Genomic DNA, 14,084 nt, shown 5'->3' with positions numbered 1-14,084 from the left:
GGGTTATGAACACCATCTGTGAAACCACCAAGGAAACAGATGGGGTAAACACAGGTTTATTCAACTTAAATCCTAGCGTGCTAGAATTACAGGCTACTCTTTGAAATCCCAAAGAGGTAAATTTAGGACACCTAAGATCAAATATGAATTCATACTCTCAAAACTCATAAAACCTGAACTTAAGAGATAATACAGGTTGAAATAGAAGTGGCTTTGTGAAATGAGGAAAAGGGACATAATTCCAGTTTAACAGGATTTTTAGGACACTACCAAAGTTCTAATCCCCACAAAGCAACAAAACAAAACTCAAGATAAAGCATGTGAGAAAGGATGTTTGCTTTCCTTAACAGAGGGAGAAAACTGACAATGTGAAAACTGGTGAGATTGTTTCTTTCTTATTTTAAACAAAGAGATGCAGTGATTCTTGGGAAATCTAATTAAGGTTTGAGCATGTACTTTGATACTCTTTAATGACAACCTCTCTGCCCTGACAGTTCTATAAACCAGTGGGCTAAGGACTATTCTTGCTCCAAGCTTTCCTGGATGGATCTGGGTGCACAAGAGTTTCATAGTTTGAGATCCAAACTTTTCAGAAAAAGAGGCAAATTCATTGTCCCTCAAAGTCTAGGGTCAGAGGGATAAAATGCTGAAAAGGGGTTAAGATCTTTCAAAGGAGAATTCTGGTGACCCTATCCCAACAATTTAATAAAAACTTAATAATTTTAATTAACAGTAGTTAAAAAACAATGGCACTGTGGTGTTGACCCTTGTTTAGCTTGCTGCATACTTGTTTACTGTGACTTCTAGATCATTTTAAGCCAGACTTGAACAAACCCAGTTTTCTGCTTGATTCATTTTTCCTTCTTACGGGGAGAATTTTGGAAAAAGAAAAAAAAAAAAAAAAAGGAAAAAAAAAGAAAGACAAGCAGTGAAAAACAAGAAGGCAAACTAAAATCAAAACCTCAACTCAACACAGCCCTAATTTCAAATTAGCATGACCGCACTTTTTTGCATGCATTATTGACAAGTCTTTTCCTCATAGATACATTTATTATTTTTTTTACATAGCTGCAGTTCTAGTTAACATCACTTTGATTTCCACTTTTAAAAGGTAATCAGTAGTTCTCAACTGGGGGTGATTTTCCCCTCAGGGGACATTTGGCAAGGTCTGGAGACATTTTTTTATTGTCACAACTGGAGGGCTGTGCTCCTGGCATCTACTGAGTAAAGGCTAGAGATGCTGCTTGACATCCTACAACACATAGGAAAGCTCCCCACGACAAGGTATATCTGGCACAAAATGTTGATGGTGTGGAGGCTGAGAAACTATGAGCATTAAATCAGTTTCTAGTATGAACAAGCATCATTTTTTAATGCATGAATTAAACCTCTCACCGAGAGGGATATAGCATCATTAAGGTAATCATTTCTCTGATGTTGGACTATTAGGCTGTTTCCAATTTTTCCTTATTATAGATAATGCTGTAGTGGACATCTTCACTAACTTTTTTCAGCTGAATTATTTCCTTAAGATAAATTCCCAGGAGTCAGAAATACTGAACAAATGAGTAGGAGTATTTTTTCATGCTTCACAAGTTATTTTGCCATTTTGCTTTACAACTGGATTAAACCAAATTACAACCCACCAGAAGTGTGTAAGTAAGTGTACCTGTTTCACCAAAATATAGGCAGTACTGGGTGTTACCATTTAAATAAAAGCGAGAGGAGGCATACATCTCAAATATAAAATGATACCTCCAGTTTGCCTCAATCCGCATTCAAATTGCCACTCAGGAGAAATCTTTTTCCATCCTTGTTTTCTATTGCTATTATTTTTGATATAAATTGTTTATGTCTTTTGCTTATTTTTCTAACTGGTTCTTACTGTTTTTCTTTTAAAATGGAATGTAATCTTTATCGAGCATAAATAGCAATGCTGTCATAGTTAACAATTTTTTTTTACTTTTTTTTTTTTAAGTTTTGCTTTTTTCTGCACCTACAGCATAGATATGTTAACGTAATGTTTCCCGCTGGAATTTCCATTTACAATTTTAATACTTTTTTAGGTGCTGGTCACCTCACCCCCTGGGAACGAGAAACTTCTCTAGCAATTGATGTCAGCCGCCGAGGTAAGAGCAGTACTCGGTCCCCACGGTATGCGGGAACTAATTTCTCTTAATCAAATGAAAGGCCCGAGGAGGAGCCACAAGGCAGAAAGGAAAATATATGTGAAGGAGAATACCAAATTCTGTGAGGAGTTTGAAGGACCTGCATTAAAAAAAGGGCATCATACCTTTAGGACTTCAGAACTGGCAATGCTCCAGATGCAGCTATTAATATGGAAAAAATGCCTTCATAAATACTTGATTCTGTTCACAGTGGGGAGGCAGTTCATTTGAAAGAGGAAATGGGAGCTTGGAGTTGAAACATGTCTGCTTGTCTCCTTTTTCTTTTTTCACTGCTCTTTTCATCTGCACATTTTGCCCTTGTAGTTTCTTCCCCTCTTTTGGCGACTTACTCCCCTCCTCCAAGTCCCAGGAAGTTGTCGAAGTTGTCGAGGTCGTGGCTACTCCCACTCCTATTTGCGGATTTGCCTCGAGGCCCTGACGCCCGGCCAGGTGTGGAGGGGGCGCCTCGGGAGCCGGTCGCCGGGTTGGCCAGCCCGCGTGCGGGACGCTGGAGCCCGAGTCCTTCCCGCTCTCTTCCGCGCCGCCGAGCTTTCAAATCCAGCCGCTAGGGGGCGTCCGGAGACAGCCTCCCGCACCCGGGGGCCAAAGCCACGAACCCGGTCACGTCGGGCTTGCTCTGTCGCCACCCCCCGTCAGAAATTGTTTCCCCAGTCCAGGTCTGTGACTTCTCGTGAAAGCATGGTGACGCCCAAATAGTCCACCTTTGGTGTTTTTTTTTCCCCCTTGCCTCGCGGCCAGCGCCATGATAAAAAAAGTGAAAGTGTTTTATGCGACCGAACTCCTAATATGGTCAGACCCCAGGGAGGGGGAGGCAGGGGGTGGGTGAGTGAGGAATTAATGGAAAGGAAAGAAAAGTAGAAACTGCTGATGCTGATAAAGATCAATTCTGCGTGCTCTCCTAGCCTGCTGCAGAGTGGGAAGGCAACCCTGCAAGGAATCCACTGGATTTGCCCGCAGCCCATCAAGGGACGGAACTGAAATCTGCTGGGCAGAAATTTGTTTCTAAATCCTTTCCAGATGCTTTATAGTAAACATGAAATTAATCATTTACATGGACTAGGTGGAGGAAGTGGTGAAAATTGAAGCCAGTGATTACTCCAATGAAGGGCCATTGGCCTCAAGAAGTGAGGGGTGGGGGAGGCATGGGAGCCGCCTCCCCTTCCTCAGCCCCACCCCCATGCTCTCTGGTTTGAGGGGCTGGTGGCACTCCCTAGACATTTCCTCCAACGGCTTTCCTTTTGGGGACTACTTCCAAAGGGAGTAAGACTCCTGTGACTTAACAAATCCACCGGTTCTGTGGGGAGCGACGGCCCACCTCTCACAAAGGAGGCCCACGAAGTTCTCAGAGTTAACTGGTTGGCCAGGGCTTCACACGGGAAACCCAGGATTAGAGTTTAAGACCCTCGGTCTGGTGTTCCTCTTCCTGACTGCAAGGTTAATAATTCAGTCTAGGGCTTAATTTGATGTGACTGAGCCACCGTTTTATTGCAGGTGATATTAGGTCTCCTGAAATGCAGCTGCGGGAGCTGTGTGAATTTGGAGCGTGTTTAGGGTATGTGAGGCATCCACAAGGCCTTTGGAATTAGCAAAATGTAGCATAGTTCTATCTTCCTTAGTCACAGTCTCCCTTAAAAAAAGAAAACCTTCTAGGTCCTTACAAAGGCTGTCTCCAAAGCAGGCATGTAAAAAAAAAAAAAAGAAGAGAACAGAAAAAAATGCAAACATTGGTTCAGTGGTTCCTCAGTAGCAGGAAGGGTCAGCTCAGCTGTGTTTTACCTCAGCGGAGGCCTGCCCCAGGCCTGGGGTTCTAACAGTGAGAGTTCAGATCCTTCCTTAGAACCCAGCTAGGCACACACATGAAAACAAAACTAGTTTTATTATTATTGTTTTTTAATGGATGTGAGGGAAGAAGAGAGAGCCAGGCTGTGGCAGGAAGTGGGAGATAAGGGAGAAGTAGAGATCATGCCCCCTTCTCCCTGCCCAGGCTGTCGCACCGCAGAGAGAGACCTGAGAGTGCCCTGGAGCTGTGCTGCTTCTGCTTGGGGTTCTCTGAGACCCTGGGCACAGCTCTAGCAATCTCCCTGAGTTGTCTCTCTAGAGTGAATTTGAAGACAGTCCCAGTCTCAAAGCTTCAAATGAAGGAACAAACTTACACATATTTGTGAATGTACATCCTTGAAACACTAATACATATTTCTGGCCCATCCAAATGAAGCATTTTTCTCCTTTCTTCACAGTACCCTTACATTTTTTTCTTGATGCTACTTTTTTTCCTCCCCATTAGGAATGAGAAATGGATGGGAAAAAATGGGCCCTTTAGCATAAGTCTTAGTGCCTACTGCCTTGATGGATGATACCTTCCTGTGTTTTCCTGTTGCCTTTTTGACTTTGCAGAAGTCAGGGAAAGGCTGATTCAACTCATCTGGGCACATAAGAGCCACACAAAATAGTCCAAGTTGAGTTAAGACATTCCAAGGAACCTGTGTGATTTTACTGATGAGGCAAATGAGGCCCAGAGAGGTGAAGAATCTCACCCAGGGTCACACAGCAAAGGCGGCCCAAGAACCCAAAAGTCCTACCTCCCAGTCTCATGCTCATTCAGAGTCAATACTGTACCTGCTTCTCTGGCTTTTGGGTCAAAGGTGAGATTTCATTAAGATTCGTGAGAAGACAGGTTCTGGATTCAGTGTTTGCTATGGTGAAAATCAGAGAAAAGGATCAAAGTTGTCAGATCTAGGTCTCATTAATTTTTATATATACTATATACATACATACCTAGTTCATGTGTATAAGATTATAAACACACACACACCTATGGCATTTGTATTTACTCACCAAACAACACCTGCACCCTCTAGAAGCACCGTTTACATAGCATGTTAAATATATTTAGTGTTGCGAACTTATACTCAGATTTCTGTTTTTCTTGTTTTGGTTGCTCTTTCAAAGAACAAAAGTAAATCCTTTGTGCTACTAAAATTCAGATAAAGCTGAAATTAAAAAGGAAATATCGATGGAAAAAAATCTGCTGATACTGTTGACTATAAATTTTGTATGATCGTACTTCACTGAAGTAGGAAAATGCTTCTGCAACCTTCCAGATAGATCAGAGATTTCCCCTTTTCCTTATAATGTGGAAGGGCAACAAGAGAAGTGGAAACATAAGGCAAACAGAGGCAAAGGCCAAAGTAGGGCTGGTGAGAGGGGACTAAGGGACCTCATGGAGCTTGCCACAAAGCAGCTGCCCCCCCCCCCCCCACTGATGTCGTGTTAATCGCCATGATTTTCCTCCACGGTTGCAGGATCACTGCTCTCCACAGGATTGGAAGCTGAGGCTTGAAAGCTGAACAAACCTACCTGAGGTTGTACAACTAGTGAGGTTTTCAGGAACGGTTTTGTGCCCAAGACCCAAACCCCGTGCTGCAGAAGGATAGGATTTATTTTGTTTTTCTTTTTATCCCTAAGAAAGTGAATTTAATGTTTATAAAGGAATGTTTATTTGAGGAACAAATTTAGCTAAGCACATGGCTCTATGACAAGGGTTTTAGCCAGTCTCTAGTGTGGGTTGAGGGTCCACCAAAAAGCTATTTCTATGCTTGCTGCTTTTAAGAGCCCATGGCATCTTTGTCTCCTTGACCTGAAGCTTCTACTCGTTCCCTGTGGGCTGACCTTTCCTTTTCTGTTGTTTCTCAGCTGTCCTGTTCTTCTTGTTTGGAAATGGCTCTAGGACAGATTTAAAACATTTCTTTTTTAAAACAGCTGGGGAAACTGAGGCCCAGAGAGTGGTTTCACAAGATTGGCTTAAGGCTATTCCTTGAAACTGTGTGAGACCAGAACCTGAACCCAAATCTCCTTAGTATCTAACACGTTTCCCTCCACGTCGCACTCCCTCCGTTAGCCCCATTTGAGCTTGCCACATCACAGCTGCTTGGCCATGATCCATTCTCTGGACAAATCTAGCCCAGCAGAATTGTGTTGAGATGAGGTTCACTTCACTGTGGCTTGGAAGGACCCTTGGGTCTCTTAGAAATGAAACTTACAAATTCTAATGCATAAAGAAAGTTCTTGCAACACCAGGAGAATGAATCAGTCAGCCAGAGTTCAAGAAATGTAAACACAGTTTTAGATAGGAGACTCAAAACATCGCTTAGGACTTCTCCATCTCTTGGGTCAAGACCCTGGTAATTTACTGAGGTCCACGCTGTCAAGGAGGAGACACAACTCAAACTGCATTCCTGGGAGATAAGGCAATGGGGGTGGTAAGACTTCCTCTCCGAACAATGTGGCAGGATCTACCCTTGTTATCAAGCTGAAGAAACTGACTGACCCATCACCCAGTGCAGGCAACTGGCTGTGAACACAGGCTCTTTCTCATCATTCTGAGCTGGTGTGTACATTCACAGGCTACAGACTGCACAGCTTCCAGGCCTGCTTGAAACGGGGAGCTCAGTGTCTTTCTGTGATGAACATTTCTGCCACTAAAGAGATAAACAGAAAACACATTCCTTCTCTGGCTGCCCACCATCAGGCCAGAGCAGATTTTCAAATGCTAGCATTAATCTAACCGCAGGCTTTTAGCAAGGAGATAGCATTCCCTCCAGATAATCAGGCTGTTTCAGAGATGACCCTTATGAGATGGGGTCTCATCCCAAACTCTTCTGCCTTCTTCAAATCATGGGATCCTTCACCAAACACTCAAAAGCATGAAAGAGCTCTGATTCTAGCATGGAATAGGGTGCCTTAAAATTTCCTTCTATTTAAACCTATGTTGACAATGTTCATTGTTTTGATAAAAATGAAATGTAGTCATATTTATTCCCATTGTTTCAGAATACTTACTTTCCTTGGTATGGGATGCTCTGGTGGGACTCATCTGGTATCAGACTAGAGATCAAACCAAAAAATCATTTTATCAGGCAGACTGGGCCACCTGGCTCTTTCATGGTTGTATGTCAGGGCTTGGGAAAGAACATCAGACCCACAGGCTCCAAAGTGACCAAACATTCTGTGGTTACCAGGGCAGTAGCTTTTGGAGGTGCTAGCAGGAGCCTCTTTAAATATGTGTAGGGCCTTTTCCAACATATGCCATTTCTGAGACATGATTACGCTTTGATCCCTAGTATGCTCTCATGACACTTCCCCCATAATTTTCAGTGGTTCCTCATTGGAGAGGGGATAAATCCACTGCCAAACAGATATCAGAAAGCACTTTTGCCTTCTCACAGTGTTTCATATGGATTTGCTGACCCTAGCAGAAGCCAATGGGAGGAGTCCTAAAAGTCAGCCTTTGTACCTTCGTGGTTTTGTATTTGTGGTAAAAAATGGAAAATGCAAAGGCAAATTCCAGATTAATTTAAAAAATCTTCTCAGTATAAACAAAACCATAAAAGGAAGATAATTCTGCTCCCTTTACATAGCCCTGCTGACCTTTTCTTAAGAATGATATCTAAAAATACTTTATTTTATATGATATGACTCAAGATGCCTATGACCTATGGAGTGTTTGACGTGTTACAATAAATCTTGATCTGCTTGTTTAATGAAGGAAACCAAGACCCAAGATGGCCTTCTGGTATTGTCATTATCAAATTCTTGGGATAAGATTTAAGACCTTGTTTATGTGACACATTTTTACTTTAAATCTTGGATGAAGAGGAGGGTGAGATGGGCATATCAAACAATTACTCAAGACCTGAGAAAATCTCCAAGCTAAAGATATACCCCAGGGAGCTCTATTAAAGGAGCCAAGTAGACTCCTCTAGAAGATAGAAGTTGGTCTGAATTTAAATATGGGAATGCCTAGTAAATACAAGAGCAATATTTTTCTTCCAAGTTGGAATAACAGTTCTTTTACATACTTATGTCTTCTTAGATCAAGTCTAGCTCAGTCTCAAGGGTTTGGCTTTAGCTTTGGGAACACCAACTTCTCTTAAAAGTTCATAAATTATTTTTTATGGAGAGGTCCAAAGGTACATGGCAGTTTACCAAACCCAAAATGGAAGGCAAACTAGATGATGGAATTTAAATTCAAGTTGTGTGGCAACAAAATATCACCTACATGAGAAACCCTCCAGTCAAGATATATCATAGGATTAATAAGAATACCTGTGGTGGAAGACTGTGAGGAAGAAGGGAATTAACAAGAAAGGCTGAAGGTGGAGCTACAAAGTGGCCAACCAATTCAATTCATGTGGTGATCTTAATTCTACAGAAGATACTGTTCTTGGTCACTCACAAATAAGTATAGACATCTGGTCTCTTAGCCTCTAGGCTTACCCCCTTCAATCCATTTTTCACATAGTTGGAAGAGTCATTTCTCTAAAACAAAAAATCTGGTTATATCAATTCCTGCGTCAATAGGATCTCACAGTCTTTGGGATAAATTTCTTAGTTGCTACAATGGCTTTTCACGATCTGGCTCCTGACCACCCCACTAGCTAATTGCACTTCTCCCCACTCCCTTTCCTACCTGTGCCCTGGGGGCCAGTCATTAGAAGCCACTTACATTTCTCCTATGTCTCCATGTTCTCTAACCTTAATGTGGTCCCTTTCCCTGGAGCATCCTTTCCTCTTCTCCATTTGGCTAGTTCCTACATATATCCTTAGAAAGTCAGCTTAAGTGTTCTCTCATTCCAAAAGCCTTCCCAAACTCCGGGCTGAGTTAGTCTGTACTCATTCATAGCTGTCACCGTCCTTCACTACTGTGGATGACACTAAGGCATGGATTTTGTCTCTCAGCCATATTCATGTGCCTACCACAGTATATGGCATTAGTAGATGGTCAATTAGTGTTTGTTGAGTGAATAAATGAATGAGCAATCCTATGTGCTTTGTAAAACAGACTCATTAATCCTTTCTATTGGACATGTTCCAATGCTTGTGTCTTCATTATTTTTCAAATAAGGAATTGTGGAGAATTAAGACAACAGTAAATGAAAATCCATAGGCCACAGGAAGTTGTGTGAAAGAAGCAAGGGAGAAGCTAGGAGGAAAAAAAAAAATCCTAAAGAAAAGCCTCATGCTTCTCTTTTTGGCACAAATGTCTGAGGGGTGATGAAACAGAAAAGAGTATTTATGGATTACTAGTTAATGAAAGTTATAATTTTTTGACTATCCTGACAGAAGAAAAATACTCTAAACTTTATTAAAGGTTGAGAAATATAACTGATAATGCACACACACACACTCATACACACACACACACACACACACCTTAACATCTATACCAGCCTTAAAATGCATTGTGCTAAGTACTACTTCACTGCTTGAACAAGGCCCTGATCCCTCGTGCATATTATACACTAAGTGAACAGCAGATTCTGGCTACTTGGAAGGAACACAGTCTGAGAATTTCAAGAATCCTTAGATTTGTGAATACCCCTTGTGTGTATCATAGCCCCAGTAAAAAGAGGGGGAGTTCTTCAAGCTCTTAATGAGTTTATAAATACAGGGTTAGGGTGGTTTATAAAACTATTTTTTTTTTTTGGCAGAGAATCATCAAAATGTTAGACCACATCACTTTCTCTTACTTTCATCACCAGTCCCAGCAGTTGGCCTTCTATTTAGGTCCATTAGACAATATTTATATAAAAAGAATCAATGTTCTTCTTTTTGAAAAATAACTTCACAAGAGTAATTGCACATGTTATAATGAATATAGATCACAACAGTGAGATGTGGGTGCTCAGAGGAGGGCTAGGTGCACTCACTAGCTTAGTGATGGTCTTCTGTTTTCCAGCCTCATAATGTCTTTGATTTGACTTCATGCCTCTGTAAGATGACATATTATATGTATCCCTGATTTGTGAAGTCATTTGCAAATAGGTGAAACTGACTTTCGAGTACACAAATACCCAAAGTCCACCATCTATATAATTCTTTAGAATCCTATCATTTTTTTCCCTGAAAATATTCATTAAAACCAAATGACCAAAAAGAAAACAAAAAGTTGTGAAAGATCTATAGTGATTCCAGTGCATAGATGTTTTAAATTGCTCTTTGAACTCAATGCCAGGGAGTATCAAGCATTTTCAGAGTAGTGTTATATCCATTTTCTTAAAAACAAATGGGAATATTAAGCACAAAGAGATGTAAGAATTTTTTGTTAAGGTCATTGAACAAATCAAAGGAACAAATACATTTCCTACATCTAAGACCTGAAAGAGGTGCCGTATGCTTATATGGGCAGTCCCATTGGAATGGGAGTTGCTATTTAATAGGTACAGCATTTCAGTTTTGCAAGAAAAGAGTTCTGGAGATTGGTTGCCCAACAGTGTGAATCTACTTAACAGTACTGAATGGTACACTTAAAAATGGTTAAGATGACAAATTTTATGTTATATATATTTTACCACAGTTTTTAAAAATGACAGGGGATAGGAGGACATGAGGAATTGTATCCTGGGCAGAGGCAATGGTATATTCAAAAGCTTGGACGTAAGAAAGAGATTTGCATTAGCCTAAGGTCTTTAGTTACTAGGAGTTGAGAAAAGAAGAAATAAAAGTTTTCTTCCTTTTTCTGAATATAGAGCTTGCCATGGGGGCAATTCTGAACTGGTCCAAGTTTGTCTTTGGTACTCTGCCATTTCCCTTTCTGTACTTTTCTTCTTCTTCTTTTTTTTTTTTTTTAAAGATTTTATTTATTTATTTGTCAGAGAGAGAGAGAGAGAGAGCACAATCAGGGGAGCGGCAGGCAGAGGGAGAAGCAGGCTCCCCACTGAGCAAGGAGCCCGATACGGGACTTGATCCCAGGACCCTGGGATCCTGACCTGACTGAAGGCAGACGCTTAACCAACTGAGCCACCCAAGTATTCCAGTGTTTTTCTTCTTCTTGTTCCTTCTTCTCCAAATAGCTAATGTCCTTCTGTTTATCCAAGCCCTCCAGGGCAATCCACCACCAGTCAAGGATATTTCAATTCTTAAAACATTCTTTACCCTCAAATTACCCACCTCTCCTTCTACCCCTGTCAGAATTTTTAGTCCCTCAGAGCAGCTGTTCTCAGCTAGGTTGCCATCTGACAGCCATCTGGTCATATAATTTTTTTTTTTTACTAAAGTGTGAATGACTATTAGCTTCTCAGAAGTATCAACCTTTTAAGAGAATACTTCTGAATTCAAAGTGAATCTATTAATAAGGTTTTAATAGTAGAATGAAGTGAAATTACAACATTTTTGGCCATATTAGGAAGAATGTTTTTGGTCTGGAGAGCTACTCTATAAATGGCCTATCTTCCTAGAAAATCTGTCTCAAGAGTTTGGCTTCTCCCAAACTGTTCCTACTTTTTTTCAGCTCCTTCCCTTCTCCCCATGTCTCTCTCTCTCTCTTTTTTAAAGATTTTATTTATTTATTTGATAGAGAGACACAGTGAGAGAGGGAACACAAGCAGGGGGAGTGGGAGAGGGAGAAGCAGGCTTCCTGCCAAGCAGGGAGCCCGAAGTGGGGCTTGATCCCAGGACCCTGTGATCATGACCTGAGTGAAGGCAGACGCTTAAAAACTGAGCCACCCAGGTGCCCCTCTCCCCATGTCTCTAAAAGTTACAAATCATTTTCAGTGTTACCCACAAAAGGGTGTCTGATGCCAAGTAAGGGGAATTGGAGGGAGAAAAAGATGTGCAACAGAAGTCATTTATTTGTGTGGGTCATAAAGTCAGGAACGTCCTAAAGTCTCTGTTTTGTCAGATGGCAACATGCCTGTTAAGATTGACCTAACTGCTAATCACGCATTGCGGTAAAAATGCAGGGCTCTGGGGTTCAAATCACAGCTTCTCCATTTAGCTGTGTGACCTTGGGCGAGTCACTTAACCTCTCTGAGCCACACTGTCCTAGATGAAAAATGAGGATAATGATAGAGTTTACCTCATATCATTGCTATGAGGATGACTTCAAACAATGAATGTAAAGCACTCAGCACAACATTTGGCATATCAAAGATCGATAATAATGGTAGCTATGATCTCCATGATCTCCGTCATCATCATCATCATCCTTCACTAGAGGGCTCCTATTAAGAGCTGCTCTGGCCCAGTTCCAACCAGCAAGTGAGAATGAACAGAACTGATGCTGAAACTTCCCACCACGGTCAGGATGTCCATCCAGGGAGAATGGCAGGAGGGGTGATGCAGAATGCCAGGCTCTCAAGTACTTCTCTGCTTACAGATTTTGAGATTGGCAAGCGTATGATTGTGCCTTTTCTCCTTCTGGTTTTGTAGTCTCTGGCAAAAACAATTCCCTCCCCCTAGCTCTGGCCCCAGCGCTCCATCTGGGGCATTGCTTCCTGTCACGATAGCGGGTCCCTCATTCAGGATTCATTGCTGCCTGCCCCATAACAAGCCATGAGGAAGACCACACACATTTCTCTGTTAATCAAAGACTATTTTTAGGAGAGAGAGAAGGTCTCTACATAATCATCCTTTTCCCTGGGTCTGAAGCAGAAGCAGCAGTGGCGGTAGGTAGGGGATGAGCTGCAAAGTCACCCTACGCTCCTAGTTTTTGCTTCTTTTTACATGGGGGATTGAAGTATGAAAGGAAGCGTGGAAGACGTAGAACTGGCCTCAGTCCTCCATTTAGAATACACGTCTGCGAGGATTTTCCAGATAGTTTCCTCATTCGTGGTTGTGTAGGCAGAGCTGTGCACAACTCTAGGGGCTGTGCCCACCTCATTATACTGTGAGCTGTGCAGCGTATGACCTGCAGAAGCCACAGTACATCCCACAGATTTTCCTTCCTGGGCTAGCGAAACACAAGCCCTTGGTCCAGCTTCTCTTCTCCCCTAATATTTACACTCAGAGCACAGCACGCTGGGCTGCCCATGAGTACCTCGTGAGGACACCGCATTTCCCAGGCTGTCCAAGAAGTGAATCCTCTTTCCTCCTTGTTGCTATATTTGGGGAGAAATTGAGTGTTTCTGGAGGTCCCTGTATGAAATAATGTGCATGCAAATCAGATGATATAGAGGAGAAGTAGAGGTGACTTTTTTTAGAGGAAAAGCTTACTTTTTAGGGGACGTTGAATACTAGACCTCTCCTTTTCATGGTTGGTATTTGAATTGACAGATTCATAGGCTGAAAAACAATAGGGGTTTTACCTGTGAGTGTGAAAAAGTCTTGAAAAAAAGCGATTTTTCTTACCTCAAGACAAGGGAAAAACCAAGTGGAGGCTTTGATGCTGAAGCCTCATAATAAATTGAATGGTTTAAAAAAAAAAATCTGTTGATGCTATCACGGAGAGAAGATTGATCTGGGATTTTAAAAGCACTGAGGAAAATAATACTTTTATTTAAGATGTTTAAGGGTGAAATCCTGTAGGGACTGTGATGCTGAAATCCTGAGAGGAGAACTTTTGACAGAACAAGAACATGAAACAGTTAATGCCTGACACATGCCGTGAGGAGATGCCCAGATTTGAACAGCAGATGTGCTGTGGGGCCCCAGTGCGTGCAGCAATGGGGGGATGACAGACGAGTGTGAGGAGCCCCAGTCTGCAGCTGTAGCACAAATACAAGGGTTGGACCAGGGGAGACAGGAGGGATTCTAGCCCATCTGATTCGGGCCAAGGAGACAAACAGGCTTATGGACAGCCCCGGGTTTTTTGTTTTTTTTTTTCAATCTCTTAAAGTTACGTTGGGAGAGAATTATTCTTCTGGCTGTCCTTGTCAGTCAAAATGAAAACTAGTTAAAACAATGCTATTTTGGTGAATGAGGAGAATTTGCATGATGGGCCAGAGAAAGACAATTAAGGGGGTTGATAATAGATAGCAAAGAGGTCAACTGAGTGGATCTGAGATGGAAGAACAGTTTGGTTTTTTTTAAATATTTATTTATTTGACAGAGAGAGACACAGCGAGAGAGGGAACACAAGCAGGGGGAGTGGGAGAGGGAGAAGCAGGCTTCCCGCGG

At 41.9% G+C, this 14,084-nt stretch overlaps 1 protein-coding gene across 2 annotated transcripts in view; it reads right to left on the bottom strand.

The window, feature by feature from the left end:
- KIAA2012 (KIAA2012 ortholog) overlaps window positions 1-14,084 on the bottom strand; it is a 101,664-nt gene that overhangs the window by 42,616 nt on the left and 44,964 nt on the right. For both annotated transcript variants that reach the window (XM_021703191.1, XM_044913379.1), the window contains exons 12-13: window positions 13,182-13,250; window positions 4,806-4,882 (exon numbers count right to left, since the gene is read on the bottom strand). In XM_021703191.1, the coding sequence (XP_021558866.1) occupies window positions 4,806-4,882; window positions 13,182-13,250 (146 nt within the window). The remainder of the gene's footprint in view (window positions 1-4,805; window positions 4,883-13,181; window positions 13,251-14,084) is intronic.

Source organism: Neomonachus schauinslandi, chromosome 3 (genome assembly GCF_002201575.2).
Source record: "Neomonachus schauinslandi chromosome 3, ASM220157v2, whole genome shotgun sequence".
Lineage (NCBI taxonomy): Eukaryota > Metazoa > Chordata > Mammalia > Carnivora > Phocidae > Neomonachus > Neomonachus schauinslandi.
This window is presented reverse-complemented; position numbering and strand designations above follow the sequence as displayed.